This window comes from Dicentrarchus labrax, unplaced genomic scaffold (assembly GCF_905237075.1).
Source record: "Dicentrarchus labrax unplaced genomic scaffold, dlabrax2021, whole genome shotgun sequence".
In the NCBI taxonomy this organism is placed as follows: Eukaryota; Metazoa; Chordata; class Actinopteri; family Moronidae; genus Dicentrarchus; species Dicentrarchus labrax.
In genome coordinates this window covers 8,393,397-8,418,661 of record NW_026136710.1, presented here as the reverse complement: position 1 = coordinate 8,418,661, position 25,265 = coordinate 8,393,397, and the positions used below count along the sequence as shown (strand labels likewise).

Genomic DNA, 25,265 nt, shown 5'->3' with positions numbered 1-25,265 from the left:
GCTAATTCATGTCGGACATCACCACCAGATGATCACGCTTCTATGTGCTGCCTGAGGTCAGGCTGGCACATCTGCTCTGACAATACAGAGCATGTGAAATTTGTGAAACAGTAAGTGAGGGAAGGCTTAGTAATGTGGGGAGTTTGTGAATAAAAAAACAGTGACGCCAGAAACATTACAATGTATATTGGTGCAATGTGTATCCATATACTTTTCTTTGTTGTACTTGTCAACAACACATAAATGATCTGTGCCGTGCGTGAGTTTTTACCATATGGTGAAGTCGTGGATAAATTCTGTGTGCAACATAATGAAAATAAAAATCAGTGTACTGTGAAAGTGTACTGTCGTAGGAATTTGAGCCAAAGTGCTTCGAGGCTTGGATGATTTTCTCTTTTTTTTTTCAATGAGAAGTGGGTAAAATCAAATTACATTGCTTCAGGAGGTTCTGTCTCTGTATAGATTGCTTTGAGGTAGAGAAACAGCAAAAACAATTTGTGTTCTTTGAACACCCTACTGATAATAACAAATATCAAATATATGGCAATTGGTGAGTGTTATTTTTGCATTAAAACAAATCAATAGCAACATGTACTGTTATGCAACTGGAAAACCCCAGTTGATTCCCATTAAGTAACAGCATCATGTTAATCCTTAACTAATAATTTCTTCTAAGAAATTCAGTCAGAAAGAATCATTTTCTGTATTTCAAATACTACAAAAAGGCTGCAGCACATGGTGAAGGACAGATGTTTAAAATAGAAAGCACATGAAGCTAAAGATTTAGTGATATCAGACACACTCCACAAAGCAGTACCTGCTGCCTCCATGGCCCAGTAGATATGTCTCATAGAGAATCCCATTTCTAGCAACCGACTGGTGACAAACATTTGTGTCCGTTCTGGTGGTTGAGGAGAAAAGAAAAAGTACACAAAAAATAGAAAACAAAAACAAGCCCATTGCTCCATATTGAAAATTTCATATGTGTAGTGGAATTTGTCAAATTAATAAAATATTTTCACATTTTCTTTCCTTTTTTCCCACAGTTTATTCTCCACTTTATTATTTTACTTACGAAAAGCCACTCCAGCTCAAGTAAACCTATTCAATTGAGTTTATATATTCACAATGAATGTACTAATGAACTACCCTGGTAATCCTAATGTATCCTAAGAAACGAAAATCAATGCAGTGAGCTTTAGTTCAATGCACTTCCCAGAACTGTTCAAAAATAACACATAACTGATGATGAAACAAATGGTGCCATTCAAGCATGTGAGTGCACAAACTGTGTCATGCATGTATTTGATAGTTTAAATATCATATCTGTCCAATAGCAGAGCAAAACACATGCTGTTTTGAGCGGCAATTAGTTTTGACAAATAGCTGAACATATAAGACCATGCAAGAGACAGACAGTTCTAAATATACTCTACTCCTTTTACCATAACTTAATTTTCAAATTACATTAGTAGTGTGTTTGAACATGAAGCCAGCATGGGGAAAAAGTTTGTTAAAAACTGAACTGACCTGCAGGACTGCAACGACTAGCAAAGCTATTTTCTTCAACAAAGTATGTTGTTGATCGCTCATATTAAATAAGGACAGACATTTAAATTAGATGATTTTTCTTTTCTTTTCTATGTACTGACGTCCGACAGGTTTTCTCCCATTATTGTCTCTGTGCTTGTTCTTACCCAGGCTGCTTCTGGCCTGTGTGCTGCAGGGACCTGGTTCCATGAAGCTAGTCTGCTGCTCTGTGAAGGCATCACAAGAAGCAGAGCTGGCCAGGCTGAAGCAAGGGTGCAGCACAGGGGGGGCACTAACCAGGCCGGTAAGCGTAGGGAACCGAGTTAAGACCATGTGCCTAGAAAGAGTGAAGATACAGTATATACAGTAATAACACAGTGCAAGTGGTGCTACACTGCCAGTTTTCAGTCCTGACCAAACATTTGAAATATAAAGGAAGGAATGAGGTGAGATTTATTTAACCTGATGTTATACTTAAAATAAATTAATAATAAATAAAATATGCCTAAAAATCAAAATCAAAACCAAGCATGTGTCCTTGTATGTAAATTATTTGAATCTCAACATTATGCTCAAGCGGTGTTTGTTGTTGTGGTATCAACTTGCATTCAGATAATGGTACAATATGTGCTTTGTACTGTGAGAGTCTTTGGCAAAGAGCTTGGTACTATTCTTGTCAAAACTCTCCTCCCTGAAGGGGTTTGATTTTCTTTTTTTTTTGCTGCACTGAAGCTTTGTTTGTTTGTTTGCCTCTTGGAAGCAGGAATAACACAGTATCAGCCGGCTGGGTTAGGAAAATGACAAGCAGGCCGAGCTGCAGCCTATGTTAAAGACGGTGCAGGCAGAGTCCTCACTCTCTGTTTGCATATATATCCTAACTCACCCATTCCCTGGACTTCAGAAAAGTTGCTGCTGCCAAAAGATACAGGTCTGTTGTAATCGGTAACAACATGACAATTGACTCTAGCAGTTGTGTTTGTTTACATTCAACATGCTAATACTCAACCAACAGTTCAACAAAATCATTTACGTTTAACCCACTATACTCACTGGAGGAGGCTGATGGGAAAGAAAGGGTTGAAATTTTCAAGGCCGTCCGCCTGCAAGTTTGTTGGCAGAGAAGATGCCAAGTCCGTGTTAGAGGATGAGGCAGAGGCTCTGTTTGATTGGCCAAAGATGGCAGTGCCTTCTGAACCCGCGCTGTACAAGGACACAGAGCTGGAGGACTTAGAAATGGGCTGAGACGAGTGGTGGCCAGATTCTGCAAGGACAAGGTACAGAGGCATGTGACATCACCCCCAATACTTATTATTATACTATGTGCTTTGATTTTGACACTGAATATGATAAACAGAGCTGTTTTTAAGGTTGTCAGTCCAACAATTATCCAATTATTCAATAATGAAAACATTCAGTAGTTGAAGCCCCAATACCAACTAAATTATTTAAATACAAAGGCAAATTAATTATCATCATCATCATATAATTACAATTATAATGCATGGCTAAGTAAGGCCTCCATGTCACAGTCTTATTTGTTTCTTAATTGTTTCTGGACACAGTCAAAACACCAAGTCAAGTTCTAAATCTTTATCTTTGTGACTAATGTCAGACAAAAGTCCAACTTTACAACTCTGCAACACAGTAGTCTAACTACAATGACTACGAAAGTATGTTCAATCCAATTCAAAAACCTAGATACCTTTGTGTTCTTTGTCCTCCTGCAGTCTGCTAATGGCTCCTTTGTAGATCATGACCTGAGCCCTTTCCAGGTCGGCAAGAGACACGCTCTGTTTGATAGGACAGGGCCTGACCGCCCACTTCACCATGCTCTGCACCACATACTGCATTACTGACCTCAGCTCAGCACTCTCATCCCATTGTTTGCTGCTGGCCTTGGCCTGGTCGGGGTTTGGGCTGGACATGGGACTCATTGAGGAGTTAGGGGGATCATGTTTAGGCACTAGAAGCAAATCTGATAGCTTTTCACAACTAAAAATGACAGTCAGGGATTTCAGAGCTCCAATGAGAAGGTATGAGACTCTAACTGCTCTCAGTTCAAGGGCAAATGCATCCACTTTGGAGGTTTGAGATGTTTGGGGAGGTTGGGTCAATTCCTGATGGTCTATGATCTTAGTGGCATCTTTGGCTGCGGACAGTGATGGGAAGGGGTCTGTCTCAACCTTCTGCTCCTTAAACTTTTTTCTCTCATCTTCTGGCAGCCACTTGACATCTGCAGAAATGTCTTCATCCTGACAACACTCACTCTCTTTCATGTTCTCCTCTGAGTACTTCCTTTTGGGGGCCGGATGAGCTCCCAGCCATCCCTGCTCCTCAAGCAGCCCCATCAAATAAATCAGATCTAACAACACCGTTGGTTTGAGGCCTCCGAGTGGGGTGACATCACAGCAGGATATGTCACAGGGCTCCAATGAGATGATCGGCGTGTCGCTGGGTGACCAAGAATTCATGGAGCTTAGTTATTGGGAAGGATGGGAAGAACCCACAGATACAGCATGGAGTGACACCAGGACGGATTCAACAGGGATTAATGGATTTAAGAATGAAGAGGAAGAAGCAAGAAGAAAGTAAGATCAGGGGGGTAAATGATGAAAATAAAGTAAAATGTTAGACAAATTACAGAGGAGGAAAAAGAAACACTAACAGAAAAGAATTATACAGAGTAATAAACACGCTGAAAGGACCAAGACAAGAAAAATATAAGAGTTGTTTAATGGAAGTTAATGAGAATTATAATTTAAGAAACATATGCAAAGACATTCTATCATAAATAAGTGAGCATAGGAATATATATCTGTAATACCTGACAGAGAGGTCTGCCTCCTCCCACTGAAGCTTGGCCAGGGAGCTTCCTTCTTTCAGAACTCCTAGCAGAATGGCCCTGCGTCCACTGGGCTTGTGCAGGCACAGACCTCCAGCCCGGAGACCATTGTCCACTCCTCCGATCAAGGCTAGTACCGGCCACACTTCAGTGCAAAGAGCAGCCAGCTTTGACTCTGACAGAGATCGACGGTGTGCCAACAGTTCCCCTGTGTCGTCAACAGCAATGTCTCTGCCTTTTTCATGCTCTTCAAAGTGTGAGGGACTGAGGCCTGGAGGAGAATGTGAGACAGCGAGTAGCAGACAAAGAGTAATAAGTAACAGCCATGAAGAAAATGTTTTAGAGGGATAATACATTGCGTTTAAAGTGTACTAAATCAGAGTTTTCAGCTGTTTTTCATCACTTTGTTCTTTACACCAGCCGTTCGATCCTTGTTCCGTAGCTTAATTGTGAGAGACAGGCAATTGTTAAAAGACTTGATTACTAAATTAATTTTAGTTTCACATAATTGAAAGATAATGTGAAATCTAATTTGGTCAGAGAAAATTAAACTGCGTACCTAAGGGAGGGTACTGTATCTATTAGGATGGAGAGGCTGGTGAAAAAAACACAGAGGAGGAATATATACAAACTCTTAGAGAGAGGCCCTCAGGGATAAAGTGCATAAGGTTCTATATTAGCCTGGTGAAAGCAGCTTGTTTGAGGATTTAGGAATACTAAAATTACTGTGCATCACTATATTTGTAATAATATACATTTGCATATTAATTTGGTGGGTTTATACTGTAAGCCTGCATAAACAGAGCATTGGAGATTAAGGAATACCAAGGCATCGAGGGGCAAACTGCTAGGAAGGCGATGGTCTCAGAATACATGTGCAATTTAACAGGTCAGGTATCGGCTCTCTCCTTGGGCAAGTACATCTGCACAACAATGGTGCAAATTGAGAATATATACATATAAACATCATATAAACATCACATATAAACATCCCTTTCTTCACTACTGCTAGTCTAGTTTTCTTTTTACCTTACTTTCAATTAGGTGAAGATATAAAGTTTCCTTGTCCTAGCAAAGTGTTTACTTACAAAAGAGAAGGCTAAACATGTCTATAAGTGACCAATGTTGACGCTGCATCTGACCTGGATGGAAGTCATCCTCTTTCAGTAGGGGACCAATGAGCTCCAGGTGGGTATGGATGTACTGGCTGATGTGCGGGGCCCACTGGTCGCACTGATGGAGCCTGCGGAGAAGCTGCACTGTTGATTCCAGCAGTACCGTTGTACGAGGGCTGCAGAGAGGCTCCCCAGGAAGAAGATTACTGGGCATGCCTCGCATCTGGAGGTCACGTAGTGCAACCTGTGAGAAATACAGAGGCACAATTTTTTTGTGTTACAAAATACAATGTCTGAATGTGAAATTTAATCTTAATTTTCTTTACACATTGTTAAGCAAAGATAAAACTACTATTAACGTTTCCTTACATTCACTTTGTAGTCATTTCAAAGTATGAGTTAGCTAGCTGTCTGTGCTCCTTGTTCTCTTTAATTTAAAGTGGTTGTGTGGAGTTACCGGGTCCTACTATTAATGTAATGCACAGGGTGTTCAAGTTCTAAAAGGACAGTTTTATTAACTGTGGCAAAAGATTATCAATAACCAAAATATTTGGTGGAAAAAACACACTAATAGAGTGCCTATAGTATGTACAGGATATCAAGTACCTTCTCTCCAGGATTACTGCTGTAGAACAACACACAAGGGTACAATTCAGAGGCAACCACACCTTCAAATGCCAACTTTGGCTCCTAGCAGAAAAACACAAACACACAAAGATTTGAGCAAAACACAACAATCAATAAGAGTAAAACTCCTGAATACTGTCTGTGAATATTTGGTCACACCTTGTCATTTTTGCCAAATGATATGGTGTGAGCCTCCATGTCCAGGATACAGGTAATGGTGTCGCCCTGGGTGAAGGAAGGAAGTGTACGGACCAGTTCCCCTCCATGGTACAGGTTGCCGCTATAGGCACGATACAGCCACATGTCAGTGGTGGTGTGGTGGTTGTGATCTCTGACTGGCCAGCGTGAAACGCCAATACATGTGCCTTCATTTCCTCTGTTCTCTTTGGTAATGTAAAACTGAGGAGAGATGTTTCGTATACATCAGGCTATTAAACATGTTCTCTCAGCACAGTGGTAAAAAACTAAGCAATTTGCAATAAAGAAAGATTAAGATTAACTGTCTGTATGTAGATACCAGTCCTTACCTTCCAAATGAAACAGCCAGATGTGATGGCAGTGGTTGCCAGGCCGTAACCTTTCCCTCCTGAGCCATGGGAAAGAATGTTCCCACTCTCCAAAGAACAGCAGATTATCTTGTGTGGATCAAAGGAAAAATCCCCAATGGGAATACATTCATCATAGCTGCCAGGATTCTGCGTTAGAAAAAAAAAGCACATTTACACTCAGAGTATATCAATCAGTAAAAAGAATTATAGTGTGCAATAACAGCGGATACATGTAAAGAAAAATATAAATGTGAAGTGATACAACAACATTACATGACTGCACTTCACAGTCAATTGTAAAATACGGGTGACATTAAGTGCTTCACTCAACACAATCACACACAATAGTCATTCAAATTACAAATGCCAATAAATTGTAAAAATCCTGAAAATTCAAAATCACATGAAAACTTAAAAGGCTACATATGTATACTAACTAATCAATTGTTCTACTGTAAATCAATTATTAGTGATTAGAAAATCACATTTTACATTTTATAATCATGCCTTTTGTATTTTGACACTAATTAAACTGGATGTTATATTTTCTTCTTCTTTCTTGTCCTCTCCCAACTCTCATCCCACCCCCACCATTGAGAACAGGCCCATCTGTTCTATCAAGTAGCCCTGCTGTTTTTAATTCCATTACTGCCAGGAGTTTCACTATTTCCTAAACAGAGATTTTCTGAGTCTTGGATTACTGAGTTCATTCAGTATTTTCAATTGTTAAAAGACACTTACACCTTTTATGATATTGTTATGTTAGGTTGGTTATTTGGAAGAAATTTGATGAAACTGTGAGTATGCTGAGATGCATTTTAATGTAGTGAGCACAAAGCTTAGGCTAGCATGTTATTTGCAAATTATATAATCTTAATAGGGTACTCATATTAATAACATTTCCTGCAAATCAAGAAAACAGGATGATTTAAAGGAGGATTTAAAAAATAATACTTATTTTTCATATAGTCTGGGTGATCAAATTGGGTTTTCCAGGCAGCAGATCAATAACTACAATGTATAAATACTCCTAAGTATGTAGGTCATTAGGCAAGACATGCCATTGTACTGCAAGACAATTTGTTTTAGTAATACACTGATATAACGTATATATTGCTAATAGCAGTATAGTATAGTAAGAACATTAGCCTTTAAAGTATATTGTATTATTAATGTAACAGTGCTATATTACCCCTTTGTGTTTTTCAGCCATCTCCTCGTGGTTCTTCTCAGCAAGTGGTTCCTTCCACATATAAACAGACAAGAGCTGAAAGAGTTGTTTAACAATCTACAAGAAAACAGAGAAAAGGACCTGTCGTCATTATCATATTCACAATTTCTTACATTACAACTCACAAACACTTCTGTTAACCTGTAATTTTCTTGAGTTACTTCACTTGCATGTTGCATTTACAATTTTTAGATCATACCTGTTGTATTTGAACAGGTTCAGAACAAGCAGGTAACAGTCTTTCTAAGACGTGGAAGGCTAAAAGCTTAGTGCGAAGGTTCTGGAAGCATGGAGATCCTGAAAAGGGGACAGTGGAGATGAACAAGAGACTAAAAGGAACCAAAGTAAACTGTAACATAAACAAAATTATTGCTGTTTTAGTTATTATTTTAAATTGTCTCACCTAAAGAGCACTTGTGTGAAATAATGGCCATGAGTGGATCAATCCATTTGACAAAAGTAGAATGTCTTTTCATCACTCTTAATGACAATACACGCCGCAGGAACACCAAGAAATCTGCAAGCTGAGATTCAACCACTTTGCTGCTTTCCACTCCTAAAACAACAAAAACAGAAGGAAAACTATACTTAAAAATAGAAGGGCATTACATTGCATTACAGGACTTTGTAAAAAAAATATTTCAGTGAAGTTTAATACAGCTAAATTTGCAATACCAATTAGATTTGTGGTCTTGCTGTTGGAGTCCGGATCTGTTCTCTCAGCTGTTCCTCTCTCTGCTGTCTGCTGTTGGTGGAAAGTGTACAGGATATTTTGGAGCTGTTCACACATCACCTCCATTAGGGCATGGGATACATCCATAGGCAGCAAATCCTCACAGGAGCTGAGAGCACAGGACAGTTTGTTGAAATGTGTATGAAAACAGTATTTTTATTTTTTTATTCATTAAATAGTAGAAGAAGTAATGCACATTTCATTGCTCTTCTTTCTCACCTTGCAGCCACAGTCAATATCTGAAGCAGACGAGCACAGGCTAGTTTAACAGCCCCACTCAGTAGCATGGATCCAGATGTAGAGGCTGCAAACCAGCCCTGGTTCATCAGTGCACAGCTGTTGTTGGTCAGCATGGAAAGGATTTCCAGGATGCCACATTTGATGACCAGCACCAGGTCCATTGGTTGGTAGCAGAAATTCAGTGCAAACATTGTGGCTAGAAGAAGGTGCTGGCAGGAACCTGGGTAAAACAAAAGACAAAACCAAACATGCAAACTACAATATAAAAACACTGCAAAAAATAACCAACAGCGAGTTGCACAAGGCATGAATGAACAAAAACATAAATTTGTTAAACACATGTGAAACAATAATGTACGAACCTGGATGTTCTCTTTCCAGCAGGACCCTTTGTTTAAGGACACGCACCACCTGCTGGTAGAAGGTGTGGGCTGCTGATTGTAGCTCGCTTTGCGTATCCACAGAAGCGGAATTTGTACCAAACTGGATTAGGATGAAAGGGATTGGGGAGTAATTTAGACAACAACATGTTAATGCAGAAGAAACATATCAAATGAATACAATATTCAGCATTTGTCCTCTCTCCATCTGGCTTGAATTAAATATTCATTCATTAATTCTTTCCATTTTTACCGATCATGAACATCTGCACAAATATTGTGATAGCATGATTACTAGATGTACCATGTAATGCTGCATCTCGTAATTAGCTCCAGAGTGTGAACCAATGATTTGTGTTCCCAAAGCAAAGCACCCAGAGAGGAACTGAAGCTGTACAGACTGCAACAATGCAGGAAACTGAGGGGAGACGGTGAACCCGCTGCTCTTTTCCTCCATCTTAGACAGGAAGGATGACATCTGACACAAGGCCTCCAGACGCAACTGATCATAACAAATTAAATAAATAATAGTTAGTTACGCACAGAACACTCATATGTGTTATAAATACATGCACATTTTGTTGCAGGTGTTCAATCATTTTCACTTATGCTTGGGCTGATTGCTTCTGCCATTACATTAATGAGATGTAAAAACGTCTAAAAAAAGCTGCAGGTCTTACAGAGTTCTTATTCCTCAGTAGTAATAATTAACTGTTTGCTTGTTATATCATGTAAAAGAGAAAAACCTTATTACCTCAGCCCTCTGTTGCTGCTGAACTATAGCAAAAGTAATGGCCTTCGGATCTGCCTGACTACAAGTCTGTCCGCCGGGTAGTGTTGGTGAGGAGGATGACAAGTGGATCAGGCTTCCACAGACAAACTGGAACACCTGGTTAAGAATAGGCAAAGTGTTGTTGCCATAGTGGGACATAGAGGTTGTTGGGCTGATACACTGCCGCAAGCGATCCCAAGCGTCTTTCATGATGCCCAGAGAACAAAGAGGTAAGCCTGAAACCAACAGAGCACAAAAAGAAAGGCCAATATTGTCTCTGTCTTTTCTGATATTGTCTCTCAACACCTCTTACAGTGTTAATCATTCAGTGTTAATTTCTTTATGAGGAAATAGTTGGTGTGATTTTTCTCACTATCAAATCCAAAAATCAAGTAGGAATTTTCAAATAAGACAGAAACATGTTTATCTATATACACTCATGCTACATTATATTATAATGCAAACTTGAAGAGCAACAATCTGTACTGACCCAAACAGACAACTTCAACATCATTACACAAAGACAATATTCAAATATTTGAAAGTATCCAAATTAGGATGACACAATATCAAAGTAATAGTTGGACATTTTGCATGATAGGCTATAGCCGTATCTCCGTTTCCAGACCTTACGCTAAACAGGCTGCTGGCTGAAGGTTATATTTAGCAAATATGAGATTGGTATCGATCTTCTCATCTAACTTCCTGCAATAAAGCTTACTATTCCTTTAACAAAAGCAGGGCTGTATTGTAGGGTATGACTTATCTTAAAAAATGTATTTATTACACAAATATTCAGTAGTTAACACATTCCACCTACCCATTTTATTCTTGGAATGTCCCAAGGAGTTTTTGGATTGGTCAGACTAAATAAGACAAAGACAGTACATTAGCTCTGATAACGAGGTGTAGGGCCACAATTTGGTACAGTACGAGACGTACCTGTTTCCGGCCATCAACAGACAAAAAGAATTCGGTTGTTGATTTCCTAAAAGTGATACAATGCAAACAATTAGTGCAGAAACAGCTCAAAGTAAACACAACTGAACTAAGACAAAACAAAGAAACATACGCTGCCAGACACAAACTCTTACCTTGCTTCGTTGTTCATAGCCTGACAATTCTCCCTTTCACTGGGTTCCACCCAAGCAGGCCTGACCCCAAGTAGGAGGAAGAGACAGCGGGACACCACCAGATGGCAGGCAGCAGGGAAAGACAAGCTTTCCTCAGAATCCCTCTGCTTGTCCCACTGCTGCTTGGGATCCAGATCCCTCTCTGGGCTGACTGGGCTCTCCATGCTGCTGGGGAGGGTGGAAGTGCCAAAAGATTCGTACACCGTCACGTTCTGCTGTACTTGCATGGCCTCCCGTGTGGCCATGAATGATTCTAGGACTTCTGCAAGAGACAGCAAAGACACTTGAGGATGAGATGTGTTGTGATGATGACGACTTTTGTGTATGTGTTTGTATTATGTGTTTCTGTCAGGGTCTGTCTACCTATAAGTGTCCAGATACAAAAATCATTTTAACTGAAGTAAGGGCAGATATAGAGTTACGCATTTCTAACCTGACAGGTACATACGACTATTGCCAAACGCGTCCTCCTCTGCAACCTCTTCCTGGTTGTGGTTTGCTGTAGGGGTGGGGGGCACCTGCACCTCACGGCTACAGTGACCTCTTGACTGCTGCTCGGGATCCTTTCCCACCTGCTCCAATGAGGTGCTTGGTTCTTGCGTGTCTGCATCAGGAGTTTGGGGAGATTGAACGGTCTGCAATTGAAACAAATGTGTTACATACACCTCTGTTGTCTCATTTTAATCAGATTATGTGAAAAATAAACAATGAAAGAAAACTGTCTCTTGAATAGAATGTAAAAATGTAAGGGTGCAATAAACTTGCATATATTTGATTATGACATAAGGTGGAGTCATTTTAATAATGGTACCTGTTTGGCAGTAGTCTGCACCTGTGACGTCCTTGGAGAGTTTTTATGGGCCAACAGAGTGCTTCTGATTTTATAAACTGCTTCATAGACGTCTAACAGCATCTCACAGGGCTCATATCTGTCTCAAAGTAGAATGGCTGATTAGCAGTGTTCTGCATTCCTGTACGGATCTTACACAATAATAATTCATTCACATCATCCTTTAAAAATGACACATATAAAACACATATACTTCAACATACGAAACCATTTTAGGGTTTCAAAATAAAGGAACAGGAACAGGCAGTTCAGTAAATATAAAATTTATGTTACTGACCTGTCCTGCCAACAGGCCTCATTCTGCAGTCCTGTGTGTTTCAGAAGAGCAGCGAGACTGCAGCGACACACAGTCTGCAACAAACAGTCTCCTGAAGATCCTCCACTCTCCCATTCTGCTCCCACAGCAAAACAACACAGCTCAATTACAACAAAGTCACAAAAAGGAAAAACACACAACCTAAAGACCAGAACTCACAAACTAATCTACAATGTATTGTGCAGCACTTATCACAGCAAGTGCATGCATACAGCTGCATAATAAATCCATTAATCCATTATCAGTTATCAACTTTTACATTACCGGTATACATTTTCAAACAGAAGCATGCCCTCATCCTCACAAACAAACACAAACAAATCAAAGTACCTTTGCTGTGTGCATACTCCTCCATCTTCCGCCACAAGCCACCTGCAGGTCCTCTGGAGGATCCCAGTGCCAGTTCCAGTAAAGTTCTGGTTTCCTCATTCAGACTGAGCTCTGCCAGCCTGGCATCACTACTGCCCAGCAATACCACCTCAGTCAGCCATGCCATGCTAGAGTCTACAGGACAAAGCATCACATGGGACACAGGACAATTGAACAAGTGAAAACTACAGAAAATTACAGCTTACTTCCTAATTTACATTAATTTTTTATTTATATTATTCATTTAATTTAAATTAAAGAGGCCCTTCAGGCTACGTTGCCTCATGGTCTAAGATGTATACTATGTAACTTTGTTGCCCGTTGTTCCCCTCATTCTATCCCTACGTTTTTTTGTCTGTCTCGAAAATTTTAAACAGTATTCCTTACTCATTAGTCTCCGTAACAACCTCTTGCTGTACTGTCATGTAATGTAGCCAATGATGTGGTTTCTTTATTTGTGGTTTCAAACTGAATGTGGACACATTGGTGCAACATTAATCCGGGGATGAACGTTGCATTCAGCCAGTATCTATCTGCCAAAACATTAGCACATATCAAAGCATGGTGAGCAAGCAGTATGTTTTCCTACCCAGCTGCTCAAAGTCCATCTCAAGGCCGTTCCTGAGGAGGACATTTGATAGCCAGAACTCTGATGTTTTCTCCTGAGGTGAGGGCGGCGGGCCTTGCAGCATACCACCAAGGCAACGGCCGACTGCCAACGCTACAGATCGTTCCAGATCCAACAGCCAAACCCACTTGCACTCCTCCTCTTGTTGCTGCTGTCCAAGGCATGTGTTTTCTTCACTTTTATCTGTAATGAAGATCCCTTGTTGTTGTGAAACCAGTACATAATTTCTCCAGTAAGAAGAACCTTAAATGTAAGAATGTGCCATCCTCTTGCAAAAAACTACACCCGTGACACTCCTGTAAACTCTAATAACAACAATAATATAAGCAAGCAAGTCAGTCAAAATTTACTGACCTGAACAGGTTTTCTGAGCCTCCATCCCTAGCTCTTGTTCCTCCAGGAGGCCTGTCTCTGGCAGCAACCTGTTGAAATCATTGAGGCACTCCAACAAGGCCAGTAAATGGCTGAGGAGGGGTTGAACTGTGCCCAAGGGCAGCAGCAGCAAGGAGTACATTACTTGGCACAGCAGGCTGCCAGACACTGAGTTGTACAACACCACTGGGACAAGGGTTGAGATGAGAGAGGAGAATTAGAGTGACAGATAAAAATAACAGGAAAACAGATAGACAGCAGATATAGAAGCAACATAGAAGATTAAATAAAATTTTATATGTGCTTGTCATTTAACCAACTGACAACTCGGTGCTGACTGACCCAACAATAAAAAAAGAAAAAAAAAAACATTATCAGGGAAGTGATTTTAGTTTAGCCATCAAGATCTGGGCAAACAACTCACATGACAACAAAAAATATGTGGGACAGTAGAGTAACTAGGTTACAATGACAGCAGTTATTCTTACTGTGCAGCTTCTTGATTATTTGTTTATCCAGGGAGCTCTCTTTCAACAGTTTGGTGGACCTCCTGAGTGTCTCAGCAGCACAGGGGAGCAGCAGGTAAAGATGCTCACGAAGCAGCATTACACTGCTGTCATCCTACAGAACAACAGAATCACTGTCAACATAAATGCAACAATATGACCACAGAGTTCTGGGTAACATGGTGTACAGCTGATTCTGTAGTGTACCTCAGGGCTGGAATGGATGAAGCAATGGGCGAGCAAGTGTTTGTGAAGTCCAGATAGCAGCTGGTGGAAGTGGGAAGGAGGATCAGTCTGTCCCTGGCTATCACTTGATAGCTGCTTGTCACTGTTTTTCTCCAATTCCCCAAATGCCCGTTCCTGTATGAACACAGACAATAAGAGAAAGCATGTGGAGGAGTAGGAACATCACTACAACAACAGTAGCAATGTGTACCACAATATCCAAACATTTGTGAAAATAGGCATTAGGACCTGACAGAGAAAACAATGCACTACTAGTTAAAATGAGGAAATCCAACACAAAAACCATGTTTTCCATACCGTATAAAAGCCTATGCTGAGGAGCAGGGTTCTGAGCAGCACCTCTGCTAGGTGCAGAGGGTCATAGGCCTCAATAGAGCTGGATGACGAGGGCGGCCGGACAGACATAGCGGGTGTCAGAGGGGGTCCAAGGGCTGTCACCTCCCCAAAATTGCTGTAACCTAGTAGAGAAGCTACATGGCTCTGATCCTGAAGGCTGCTGAGGACCATGTCTAACTGCAAACGCTTTGAACGATACAGAGGAAAGAAGAAGAGAGAATTGTCTGGTATTTGATCATTTAAATGTGAGGTTACCAAAAACATTTCTGTGGAGAAGAAATATATTGTTTTACAGCAAACAGTCCTCAACACATATTGGCTAGCAACGCTCCAGGTTGGCGCTAGCTTCATCCATCCATCCATTTTCTAGCCAACTATTTGGATCAGAGTTGTAGATAAAATGAGGAAAGCCAAGTAGCGAAGGCAGAATACGTGTCTTTTTTATGGCAGTTAAATACAATTGTTCAAGTGCGTCCTTTGTTTAAACCTATAAAAGCTAAATTCCTGCCCGATAATGTATTGAGACAAAAATGCACCATGTATAAAACATTAGGTCATGGTAACCAGCACTACTATAACAATGTTTTTTATATACCTGTCCTTTGGAGAGGACATTCAAGCTCTGAGGGCCCTGAGGAAGGAGGGACAGGAGCAGTTCTGTCCTTTCCCTCAGTGGAGGCAGCAGCAGGGATGCACCAATGGACAGCGTGTTCAATACTGCCTAAGGATGGACAGGAATATAAACACATTATAAAGACAAATGGATATCAATGGTTAGCATTTACTGCAAGCAATAAAGAAAACAAAGTTAGCACATATAGGCTCTAACAGCCCACTGACACTTTTATTTCGACAGTTCTTATATAAGCAGCCGGCCTCTTTCTAGTATTAGTTCATATTATGAAAATAATATCGGCAGGGACAGAGTTTTAGTTTACCTGTTGTATGGAGTCTGGCATATTGGTATCTATAAGCCTGAAGAGCAGGTTTCTTAGGGGCCTCCCCTGAGCCCCCAAAACCATGGCACCGGTGCCCCCAGCATGGGCCAAGGACAAGTGAATGGACAGCAGCTTCATGCACAGCAAAAGAAACTGATGGTGGTCCCTGAGGAATACACACAGAGAGCATTAGGAGTGTTGGCTAAGTGGATAGGAGGGAAAGTGCATGTGTGGGAGTCCATGTGTCATTCTGTAGGTGGTGAGTTCAACAGTAGTTCTACAGGCCACAAAAAAGTAATTTTTACAACAACATTTTTTGCATGTGATTCTATCCTGAATATGAATCTTCAGTAACAGGTTATACAGTATAATCATAACTTATGGAGTGCTGTGTTAATTTAATTTCATACCTTTTAGATAAGAATGGGGCAGGGGGAGTCTCATTCCCAATGCCATCACAGTAACTTTCTAGGAAGTTGCGTAGGTAGGTGAAAGTACTCTCTTCCAAGTCGACACAAAAGGGCCTGTGCCATGCGACCAGTTGCCTATAAAAAGACCACATCACTTTAAAAGAGCTGCATCAGCACATGTAATATGTGTAATAAGATAGAACCACAGATTTGACAGGGGATGATAAAAGAACAGTTCAGCAGTATAAAAGGATGGAAATGTTCAGAGATGCCACTCTGATTTATATGGTGAGATCACATTCTGTAGGTTTACAGTGGTGAGGAATAGAATATATTTTCCACAACACCAATGAAACACAAGTGGACTGTAGACTGGCTTAAAGGGCCAGAGTGTAAGAATTATTGGTATCTAGCAGTTTAGTTGCAGACTGCAACACCCTGATGAGCCTTTACCTGTCTGTTGGAACTGCAGTCCAAGCCAGGCTGTGAGAAGTGCCAGCAGTGATTTGCTGGATCGACACCCCCTCTAGACCCAGCACTTTCTTGGGTTTGGTAATTGGAGTAGAGGTGTGGCCTTGCCCACACTGGCCCATTGTGTTGTTCCCCCAGGCATACACTTCATTCTCTGATGAAAGGTGACCAGCATCAGGGCACATTCACAATTATAATATACCATTAACAAACCTATAAAAAGTATTATGACTCTTACATCAAATTAACTGACTGTTAACGGTTGAAGGTTACTTACCATGGGACAAAGCCAGACAATGGCTGTCTCCACATGAGATATCAATGATCTTGGTGATACTCAGGTCTTCTATAAACCTGGGTCTCAGAGAGGTTGTTTCAGAGGAGCCACATCCTAAACACGAGCCACAGCCCCATGCAAACACCTAGATAAAAAGGAATAAACACAAATGTATGCATTATTGAATAAATGTTCTATCTAGTCATTTCTTGATCCACCTATTTATCTTTGTGTTCCATCCTTGTATTTAGAATGTGACCAAATACAAATATATTATTTGGACTAAACATGTCAAGTGCTGTTGAAGAATAGGAATGACGATTGTTAGCATGCTCCTTCAAAATAAAAGCTTTCCACAAAGAGAATGTAGAAAGAGCTCAATAAGCTTTAAGTTTTAAGAACCGTTTCACCTATTTGTCAGAAGATCAGCTTTACAAAAGTAAAGCATTTAGCCAAAGAGCTGTCTTAATTTTATCCAGAAAAATTTGATACTAGGCAATTCTGCCATTAAAAATCCATGTCTGACTCAAGTGCTGCATCTCACCTGTCCTGCAGAGGTAAGGGCCAGAGATGACTGGCTGCCAGCACACACTTTCCTGATGATGAATCCATGCAGGGCCTCTATGACCTTGGGGCGATACACACGATTGGTGTCTCCATGACCTAGTTTACCTGCAAGGATGAGTCATGTCGAGTACCAGCATTAGTTCACTCTAGCTAAAGATATGAGACTGACCAGAAATGATACGAATATGTTACTGTCATTTAGGTAAAATTGACATAGTGTGTGTTATTTTTATTAAAGCTATTAGATTTTCTGCTCAAGCTTTTTTTTATTTTCTTTATAGAAATGAAAACCTTCCACTTAAAGTGGGATTTTCACCAACTGACCGCTCCATTGTGGGCTTAAATCAAACTGTATGTCATCTGTTAACATACCATTGTCCCCTCCTCCAAAGGACCACACAGTGCGTCCATCCTGTGCCACAGCAATGGTGTGGGAGCTGCCACAGGCCACCTGCCCTACACCACTGATGTCCTTCACCAGTGTGGGCACGTTACGACTCTGACTGTCACTGTGACCTGCTCAGGGGAGAAACACAGGACGTTGTTGCTAACATACCAGAGGAGGAATTTCACTGAGATTGTTGAGACAAATAAGCACAGGCAACTTGAGAATAAAAGGTGTGTACCAAGTCTGCCGAAGTCGCCTTCTCCCCAGGTATAAAGCTCCCCATCATTAGTCACAGCAGCACTGTGTCTGTAGCCAGCAGACACACAAACAACAACCTAGCAGAGATACAATAACACATTAAAAATGATACCAGATCACATGGCTTAAGAAAATACACACATATAAAACTAGAACAAACATTCTATATAAAACATGCTATATCCATCTTTTCCCAAACAAGCAGCGTACTTTGCTAAACAGCGGTCCTTGTATGATTTTGGGATATTTCTGTGTAGCACTGTTGCCATGGCCCAGTTTCCCATACTCTCCATCACCCCAGCTGAACACCTGAAAGAAATAGTTTGAAAATTACAATTGCAATTCATGAGAAAAAAGTCTCAATCTCACTAACACCTACACAGGAAGTAGAGGTAAAGTGAGTGAAAAAGTGTAAATCATAATCAAAAAGCTATCAAAAATGTACTGTAAACTAGTTTTTAAAAGAATCTTAAACATATTATGCAACTGTCAAAAGTCTGCAAATCTGCAAACCTGTGAAATATGTACGAGTAGTTGTAGTTAACTTCTTACCTCTCCCTCTATAGTGATGGACAAAGTGTGACCATCAGAGCCTTTGGAGGAGGACACCTTCTTCATGTTCCTATGTGGCTCCAGCACAAGTTTCTTGGGCATGGACTGGTTGTTGGAGTCCCCCAGGCCCAGACGGCCATAGCTGCCTTTTCCACATGCTTTCACTGAACCATCTGCAGATACTGAGAAGGTGCAGTACTGGCCTGCCTCAATCTAAAAGGAGGACAAAACATATTTAAAAAATAGGCTTCTAAGTTTCTGGCACACTTTCAATTTCTCCCACCCACAAATCTGTACAGGAGTCAATACAACAGACTGCAGTGATACTGGAATAGGTGTTATAAGGGGAAAGAAAATGTTATTTTGCTCTTTTTGTGTGTAGGTAAGAATGTTGAGGATGTCTCATAATGTCATGAAATATATACTGTAACAGTTTTATAAAAGCCATGTGGTATATGTGATTTATATTACAACTAGCACAATATTTCTGATAATAAAATTACTACACTTCTCTAACGCATTACAGATGTGACACAAACAGGCAACGAAACAGACTTGAAATGGATATGAGTACAGCTTTGTATGTTCTAAAAAATAAATAATACATACATATATATGAGGATAAAGTGAAGCAGACTTTCTATGACTGAGAGAGATATACTTTAAACTGATATGACAGGAGGAGAAAAAAAAGAAGCATCTAGACAAAGTTCAAAATAATTCTTCTTTTATATATACATTCTATTTATATATAATTTTTAATATATTGTATGTTCTAAACTGAAAAATAATGATAATGAATGTATAAAAATAAGTAAACCTGTAAAATAGATAATTGTTAGTCCTGTCCTTATGGGTACCCATACCATTTGGGCATCACTGAAGCCCTGAGTCAGCTTTGGCAGCAGGATTTTCTCCAGAGTTCCCTCTGCCAGCTGGTGGCTGCTGTTACTGCCCCACACATACACCATGACTGTGTCGCTCTCTGTACCAGGAGCAGCTGCATCAGTGCTGCAGGAGCACAGGCAGTAGGACGCTAGGTTACAAATCTGTCAAAAGGGAGACGGGTGAGGCCCATAAAATCAGTGAGTGGAAAGTAGGTAAGTAGAAAATTCTTAATAGTAGCTATATGTTACAGTATGTGCCTATAATCTCTCTTACCTCCTCAAACAGGCAGAGAGCTGCCTGGGAGAGTCGACAAAGTCCATCTGCATCTTTCTTCAGCACCTGAGTATTGACAGAGTCCCCACGGAAACCCTTTAAAAAAAAAAAGAAAGAATTATGTTTATCCTTCAACATAGTGTCTGTTTCTACCGTAACCAGTGATCACTGTGTGTAAATATGATGTTTGGATATAAAATAAATAAGTGTTTTTGCATCCTTAACTTGCTATTTTTTGTGCACATTCTTTCTAAATCAGAAGTGTATATCAAAGCAAGAAGAGCCTCTCTTTCCAAAAACAGTGACAAGTCACTGCATGATCAGGCAGAAGGCAAAGTCAAGAAAAACAAGGAGGCAAGAATTTAGATTCTACTCCTAGTAGAAATATCTTAAATATTGCCTTTCTTTAGCTATCACAGAACCACAAATGATATGTACTGTAGGATGTGCTTAACAGGCAAAATCAATCATCATGTTGTTGGCAATACGCTGCCCTGGTTGTCAATTGTCCAGAAATATTGCAAAGCTGATTAGCCTGCTAAAGGATGACTCAATACACATAACTACAGAGGGGCAGGGAGACTGACTCAATCTTAATCCTTATCTGCACACTAATGCATCACTCCAAGCTTCAAATGAGACTGTTCGAATAAAAAGGACAGCCTACAGCAGGGATGGATGAGGCAGTGAAGAGCCATTTTCCTGCTTTACAGACAATGGGCCTCATTTATCAGTATGTCCATAAATGTCATATATAATAAAGTAAAATACCAAGGCAAAGCAGAACAACCACTAATATTGAGTTTTGAACACATTTGAATTCCTTCCACAGGCTGTTGTTTGCCTTTCTTTATAATGCAACGATATTTAAGAACCAGCTCTGTTAATATTACGCCAGATGATCCCATGTTGTGGTCTGAAAATGTCAAACTTTCATAAACAAATAAATCCAAATTATCATGCAATGCCAGGAGATGGGAATTAAAATTAGTCCACGGGTAGCTTAATAAATTCTCAACAATCTACTGTATGACATTGGGTTGATAAGAGTTATTGCTAAAAAGAGTTAATGAAACATACAGTAAAAGGAAGATTCCTCCAAACACACCAGAAAAAAAACATCCGAATTTGAAGAACACATAACGTACCGAATATTGCCTCATTTGAAGTAACGTTTGATGGATTACATCAAAGCCCACACCAGCTGACTGCTGGGAGCTCAGTGAGGAGGAGGAAGACAGTGTAGAGGTGGATGAGGACATGGAAGCAGCCATGGCTACCTCCACCCACTCCAGTAGAAACTTTAGAGAGCCTCTCTGCATGGCCAGGCCAAGCAGCAGCTCCAGTGCTAGCCTCCGACCAGTCAGGTCTGCCCCGCCGGTCCCACTGCTCACCGATGTCTTCTTAAGGAAGTCAGCCACCTGTGCCAGGCAGTCCAGCCCGACTGACGGTATCTTATTCTCATTGGCCAGAGAGAGTGGTGGCAGAGAAGACAGCACAGAGGACGCTGTGGCAAGCACGTCATTGCACAGCACCGACTCTGGGTGCACAGAGGCTGCGTATCTCCAGTTCTGCTGCAGTAACGAGAAGAGCAGACTCAAACCTGTCCTCACGCCCATCTCTATCAGAACATCTGTTCCCGACTTGACTTTGGATGCTGCCCCTGGCAGGCAAGGCTCTGAGGCCAGCTCAAGTTGCCCACATTCAGTGCCACTGTCTGTGGACTGGGAGGGCAGCTGCACGCGGAATTTGTCATGGTATTTGCTGTGAAGTGCGTAGTAGATCCTCTGCAGAACTACCAGCCTGTGATGGAGGCCCAAGGTGTAGGAGGTTTGCGTCAGCATGCGGTGAGCCAGCCATCGCTGGCTGTGAAGCAGGGATGACAGGTACTCTTCCTTCTCCGCTGAGGCACTGGACTCGCACTCGAAGTCTGGCAGGCGTGGGCCGACAAGTTCTTGAACAGGCTGAGCCAGAGTCACCACTTCCTTGTTGTGAAGGAGCCTATTGTAGAGCACAGCAGCTCCATGCCTCCTGGCTGTCTGTACACTGTCTTCCGCTGCCCAGGAGCTATTGAAGTGCTCTTGCCACTTCAGCAACACATGTGTCTGACAAGGCACCATGTCTGAGCATTATCTATACTCTGATTTACACCTGAAAAACAGAGCGGGAAATATGATTAACAGAGCTAATGAGACCTGTATATTACCAGATGTATAAATTCATGCATATCACACTTGACTAACATAATGAAATGGCTCTTTTTTTTATGGCTGTCATCAATTTACAGGCAACATTTGCTGCTGAAAGCCAATCATCTAATGCATTTTCCTGCTAATACAATTCAGTGTAAAGGTGTCTGGTTTCTACTTAGTGTTGGCACTTTTCCAGCATACAGTACATCTAGGCTAGTGGCATAAGCCCAGTGGGTATCACTTAAATAGGCCACCTCACCCTATGATACTGTAACAGCTAATCAACACACCCACTCTAATGAGGGCTAAGGGAGCTGTTATGCTATGAGATTCAAAAGGGATGTAATCGGTTTATTATCATTTAAAAGTATTTGTTTCATAACATGGCCAGTTAAAGAATGAAACCTGCTTTGAGAGATTAGTCTCAGAAGTGATTTTAGTCTGCCTCCCATGCCAATTCATTCATATTCTCTGTCCCAGCCAAAATGCTGTTGTCATAGTCAACATCTCCAAGTTGGTCACCTGATGCCCTGAAATACAATCCCATGCAAAGACCACTGGGACTCCACCTAACCCCCAGTCTGTCTGCCTGTCTGTCTGCATTTTTTGTCTGCTTTCCAAACAAAAAAAAACAAGTGTGTTTAGTGCTGTTGAGTGGAAATTATTATATATATATATATATATATATATATATATATATATATATATATATATATTCACGAGAACAGCTTTCCTGAAACAAAGAAATACAGATTTTAGTTTTCCCATCTTGCATTTTAGTTACTCATATGAGGTTTTTTAACCAGATTCAACCCCTTGAAAACTATGTAATCCATAAAATAGGTTAATAACATGACATTCCCCATGACAGTCACAATATGGATGTCACCATTTATATCTTAGTTGGTGATTTCATGGGAATGTCAGTTGCATGACATTCCCATGGCAAAGAGTATAGGCTAGGAGTTTTCATTCCTGTCAAGCAACACACCAGGTTGAGGGTAAACTAACACAGAAATCTCCATACAGCTGAGACTCCTTCTATGATTTAACAACAAAAACATATGAGAGTGAGAATGCTAGCTACAGGCTGCTGAACATGTGAGCATGCCACTTTGACCACAGTCCAGAGTCATCTCTGTTGCTTAGCCTGAGGCCTGTGGGGCTATATGGTTTCCACTCTGGCCCAAAATAACAGCAAGCATTGATATAGCAACGGGCCTTCGGTCAGACAACCACCAGCAAGCAACCACCGGCAATTTTAGGCGCAACCATCGCTGATTACAAACTATCTGGAATTGCAGGACATAAACATCCAGGGCACCTCTTGAGTTTCTGCTCAGCTAGCTTCAGATTTTAAACCACTTGACTCTACAGTTCACCAATCTCAGTCCATGTAAGGTATTTAGAATATACACACACACACACACACAAAACATCTTGTCTTACTTGTTATTACAGATAACAAATCGAGCCAAAATATCCCAGTAACTTAGCCGGTAAGCTATAATTAATAATATAAAAATATGGGCAGTGTGTAGGCCTAGAGGTTAATGATAACATCAATAGCATTCATACACCAAAAAGCAATATCAGTAACATGCAGTACCATGTGTTATCAGAGGACATTACACAAAGATATGTCAACATGTATCTGAATGTCACATATTCACATATTTTAAAGTATTCTTCATCCAAAAAAGCTGTCACAATAACAATGGCTGATTAGTGGAATCAGCTGAAGTAACACATGCTCTTTAGAAAAATAAATCTTGTCAGTTATTTTTTATATTCATCGATTGATCCTGTTTCTTAAAGCAGTTCAGCATATTTAAAGTTCAGGTTGTATGATTCCTTTTATAATTAAATTTTTGAGTTATATAGGTTGAATGCAGTCGCTAAATAAGTTGCTAAATAAATGTAATGCAGTGTAACATAATAATTTATGTGTAATGCTATAAAATAGATTTCCCTGAGCCCTGTCTGACACTGTCAAATGCCTTTTATGTCCTTACAACAGGGTGGCAAATAAGCACCAGCCACCATGCAAATGCTGGTAAGATATGAAAGTGGCTGGTAGATTTCAGACACGAAACGATGATTAATATTAAGTGATGTTCACATTTTAAGAAGTTAATTTCCCCACCCTGCGTACCAATAACTCAAACCCCAAAGCTAAACTAGTAGCGAGGACCTTTACTATCCTTCTTCACTTTGATTGAAGCCCTGAAGCCTGTAAAGATGGTTCTGGCCGCCTATATGGCCCCTTTGCAACCTCCCTTTGGTGACTCTCTGGGTCTTGGTGGCAGGAGACACTGGAGGTGTTACATGTCCCCTGAAAGTCATCCAGACTAAGTGGAGGAAGTTGCTGGACCAAAAAGGACGCTTGTGCTGCTCTGTTGCCACGACAACCCCAACCACAATAAGCATTTAGACAATGGATGACAGTGGATGACTGTTAATCAGACAAACTTGCTAATGTCAGCACTGAATATGTGATATTAAAGGCTACATCTTCACCACAACAGGAGCTACATAACGTCTGACTAAAAACTTAATTATGTTAAGCTGCTGGGAGGGGGAGGAAAGGGAGTGAGATAAAAACATACCGTTATAATACGTTAGTCCATTTAACGTTGCAATGTCATTACGTTAGGCATTCACGGTAACGACAGGCGACAGGATAATTCAATTAATTTACAATTACACTACCCAAACCTTCGCTATCTGGCTTCTTAGTTTGAAGCGTCTGTCAACATCTTGTAGCATTAAACGTTAAATGTGCTCTCCATGTCGGACGATAGTTAGCCCGTTCTTACATTAACACCTCTTCGCCGCACCGACACAAACGGTGACACAAATGCTTCAATGTGAAACACAGTCTCCGCCGTGTCATTCACAAACACCGGTAACATTATTCTGCATCTGCGGTGACAGCTGAGCTAACGCTGGCTGCAGTGCAGTTGCTAGTCTGGTCCATGGCTGTCAAAACCGACCAAGCCCCTCCGCTTGTTGGCTGACAGCTCTCAGCAAAAGCACTCCCGTGGCTCTCGTTAACACGCGTATCAAATAGGTTAAGATATCTATTGTGGGAATAAAATACACCGCAGACATAGCAGTGAGTTACCTTGACTATATATATTAAAAAAACACAATACCCCGTGCCGATAAATGGTTTGCGTTACCTGTCCCGTCCCAGTGAGGTCTCCCTTGGACGTGAATATCATATCAACCGTCTCCTCTTTCCTCTTCTTATTCGTCTGCTTCAGCTTCAAAC

General features: G+C 40.8%; 1 protein-coding gene across 14 annotated transcripts in view; it reads right to left on the bottom strand.

Annotated features, from left to right (window-relative positions):
• Positions 1-25,265, bottom strand: part of LOC127370444 (probable E3 ubiquitin-protein ligase HERC1) — a 40,990-nt gene extending 15,725 nt beyond the window's left edge. For 3 of the 14 annotated variants that reach the window (XM_051412495.1, XM_051412496.1, XM_051412499.1), the window contains exons 1-43: positions 24,598-25,044; positions 20,945-21,947; positions 19,797-19,892; positions 19,502-19,684; positions 18,636-18,848; positions 18,294-18,392; positions 18,064-18,160; positions 17,810-17,953; positions 17,415-17,542; positions 16,871-17,015; positions 16,576-16,747; positions 16,123-16,257; positions 15,713-15,878; positions 15,370-15,495; positions 14,736-14,960; positions 14,400-14,552; positions 14,175-14,307; positions 13,669-13,872; positions 13,276-13,497; positions 12,648-12,821; positions 12,279-12,393; positions 11,963-12,080; positions 11,585-11,786; positions 11,113-11,413; positions 10,961-11,006; positions 10,839-10,884; positions 10,001-10,254; positions 9,551-9,748; positions 9,229-9,349; positions 8,846-9,086; positions 8,569-8,735; positions 8,297-8,449; positions 8,093-8,190; positions 7,855-7,950; positions 6,642-6,809; positions 6,274-6,513; positions 6,094-6,177; positions 5,515-5,731; positions 4,355-4,643; positions 3,233-4,005; positions 2,581-2,791; positions 1,698-1,867; positions 818-901 (exon numbers count right to left, since the gene is read on the bottom strand). In XM_051412495.1, the coding sequence (XP_051268455.1) occupies positions 818-901; positions 1,698-1,867; positions 2,581-2,791; positions 3,233-4,005; positions 4,355-4,643; positions 5,515-5,731; positions 6,094-6,177; positions 6,274-6,513; positions 6,642-6,809; positions 7,855-7,950; positions 8,093-8,190; positions 8,297-8,449; positions 8,569-8,735; positions 8,846-9,086; positions 9,229-9,349; positions 9,551-9,748; positions 10,001-10,254; positions 10,839-10,884; positions 10,961-11,006; positions 11,113-11,413; positions 11,585-11,786; positions 11,963-12,080; positions 12,279-12,393; positions 12,648-12,821; positions 13,276-13,497; positions 13,669-13,872; positions 14,175-14,307; positions 14,400-14,552; positions 14,736-14,960; positions 15,370-15,495; positions 15,713-15,878; positions 16,123-16,257; positions 16,576-16,747; positions 16,871-17,015; positions 17,415-17,542; positions 17,810-17,953; positions 18,064-18,160; positions 18,294-18,392; positions 18,636-18,848; positions 19,502-19,684; positions 19,797-19,892; positions 20,945-21,916 (8,179 nt within the window). In that variant the 5' untranslated portion in view covers positions 21,917-21,947; positions 24,598-25,044. The other 11 variants (XM_051412492.1, XM_051412498.1, XM_051412493.1 and 8 more) reach the window with 10 other exon arrangements.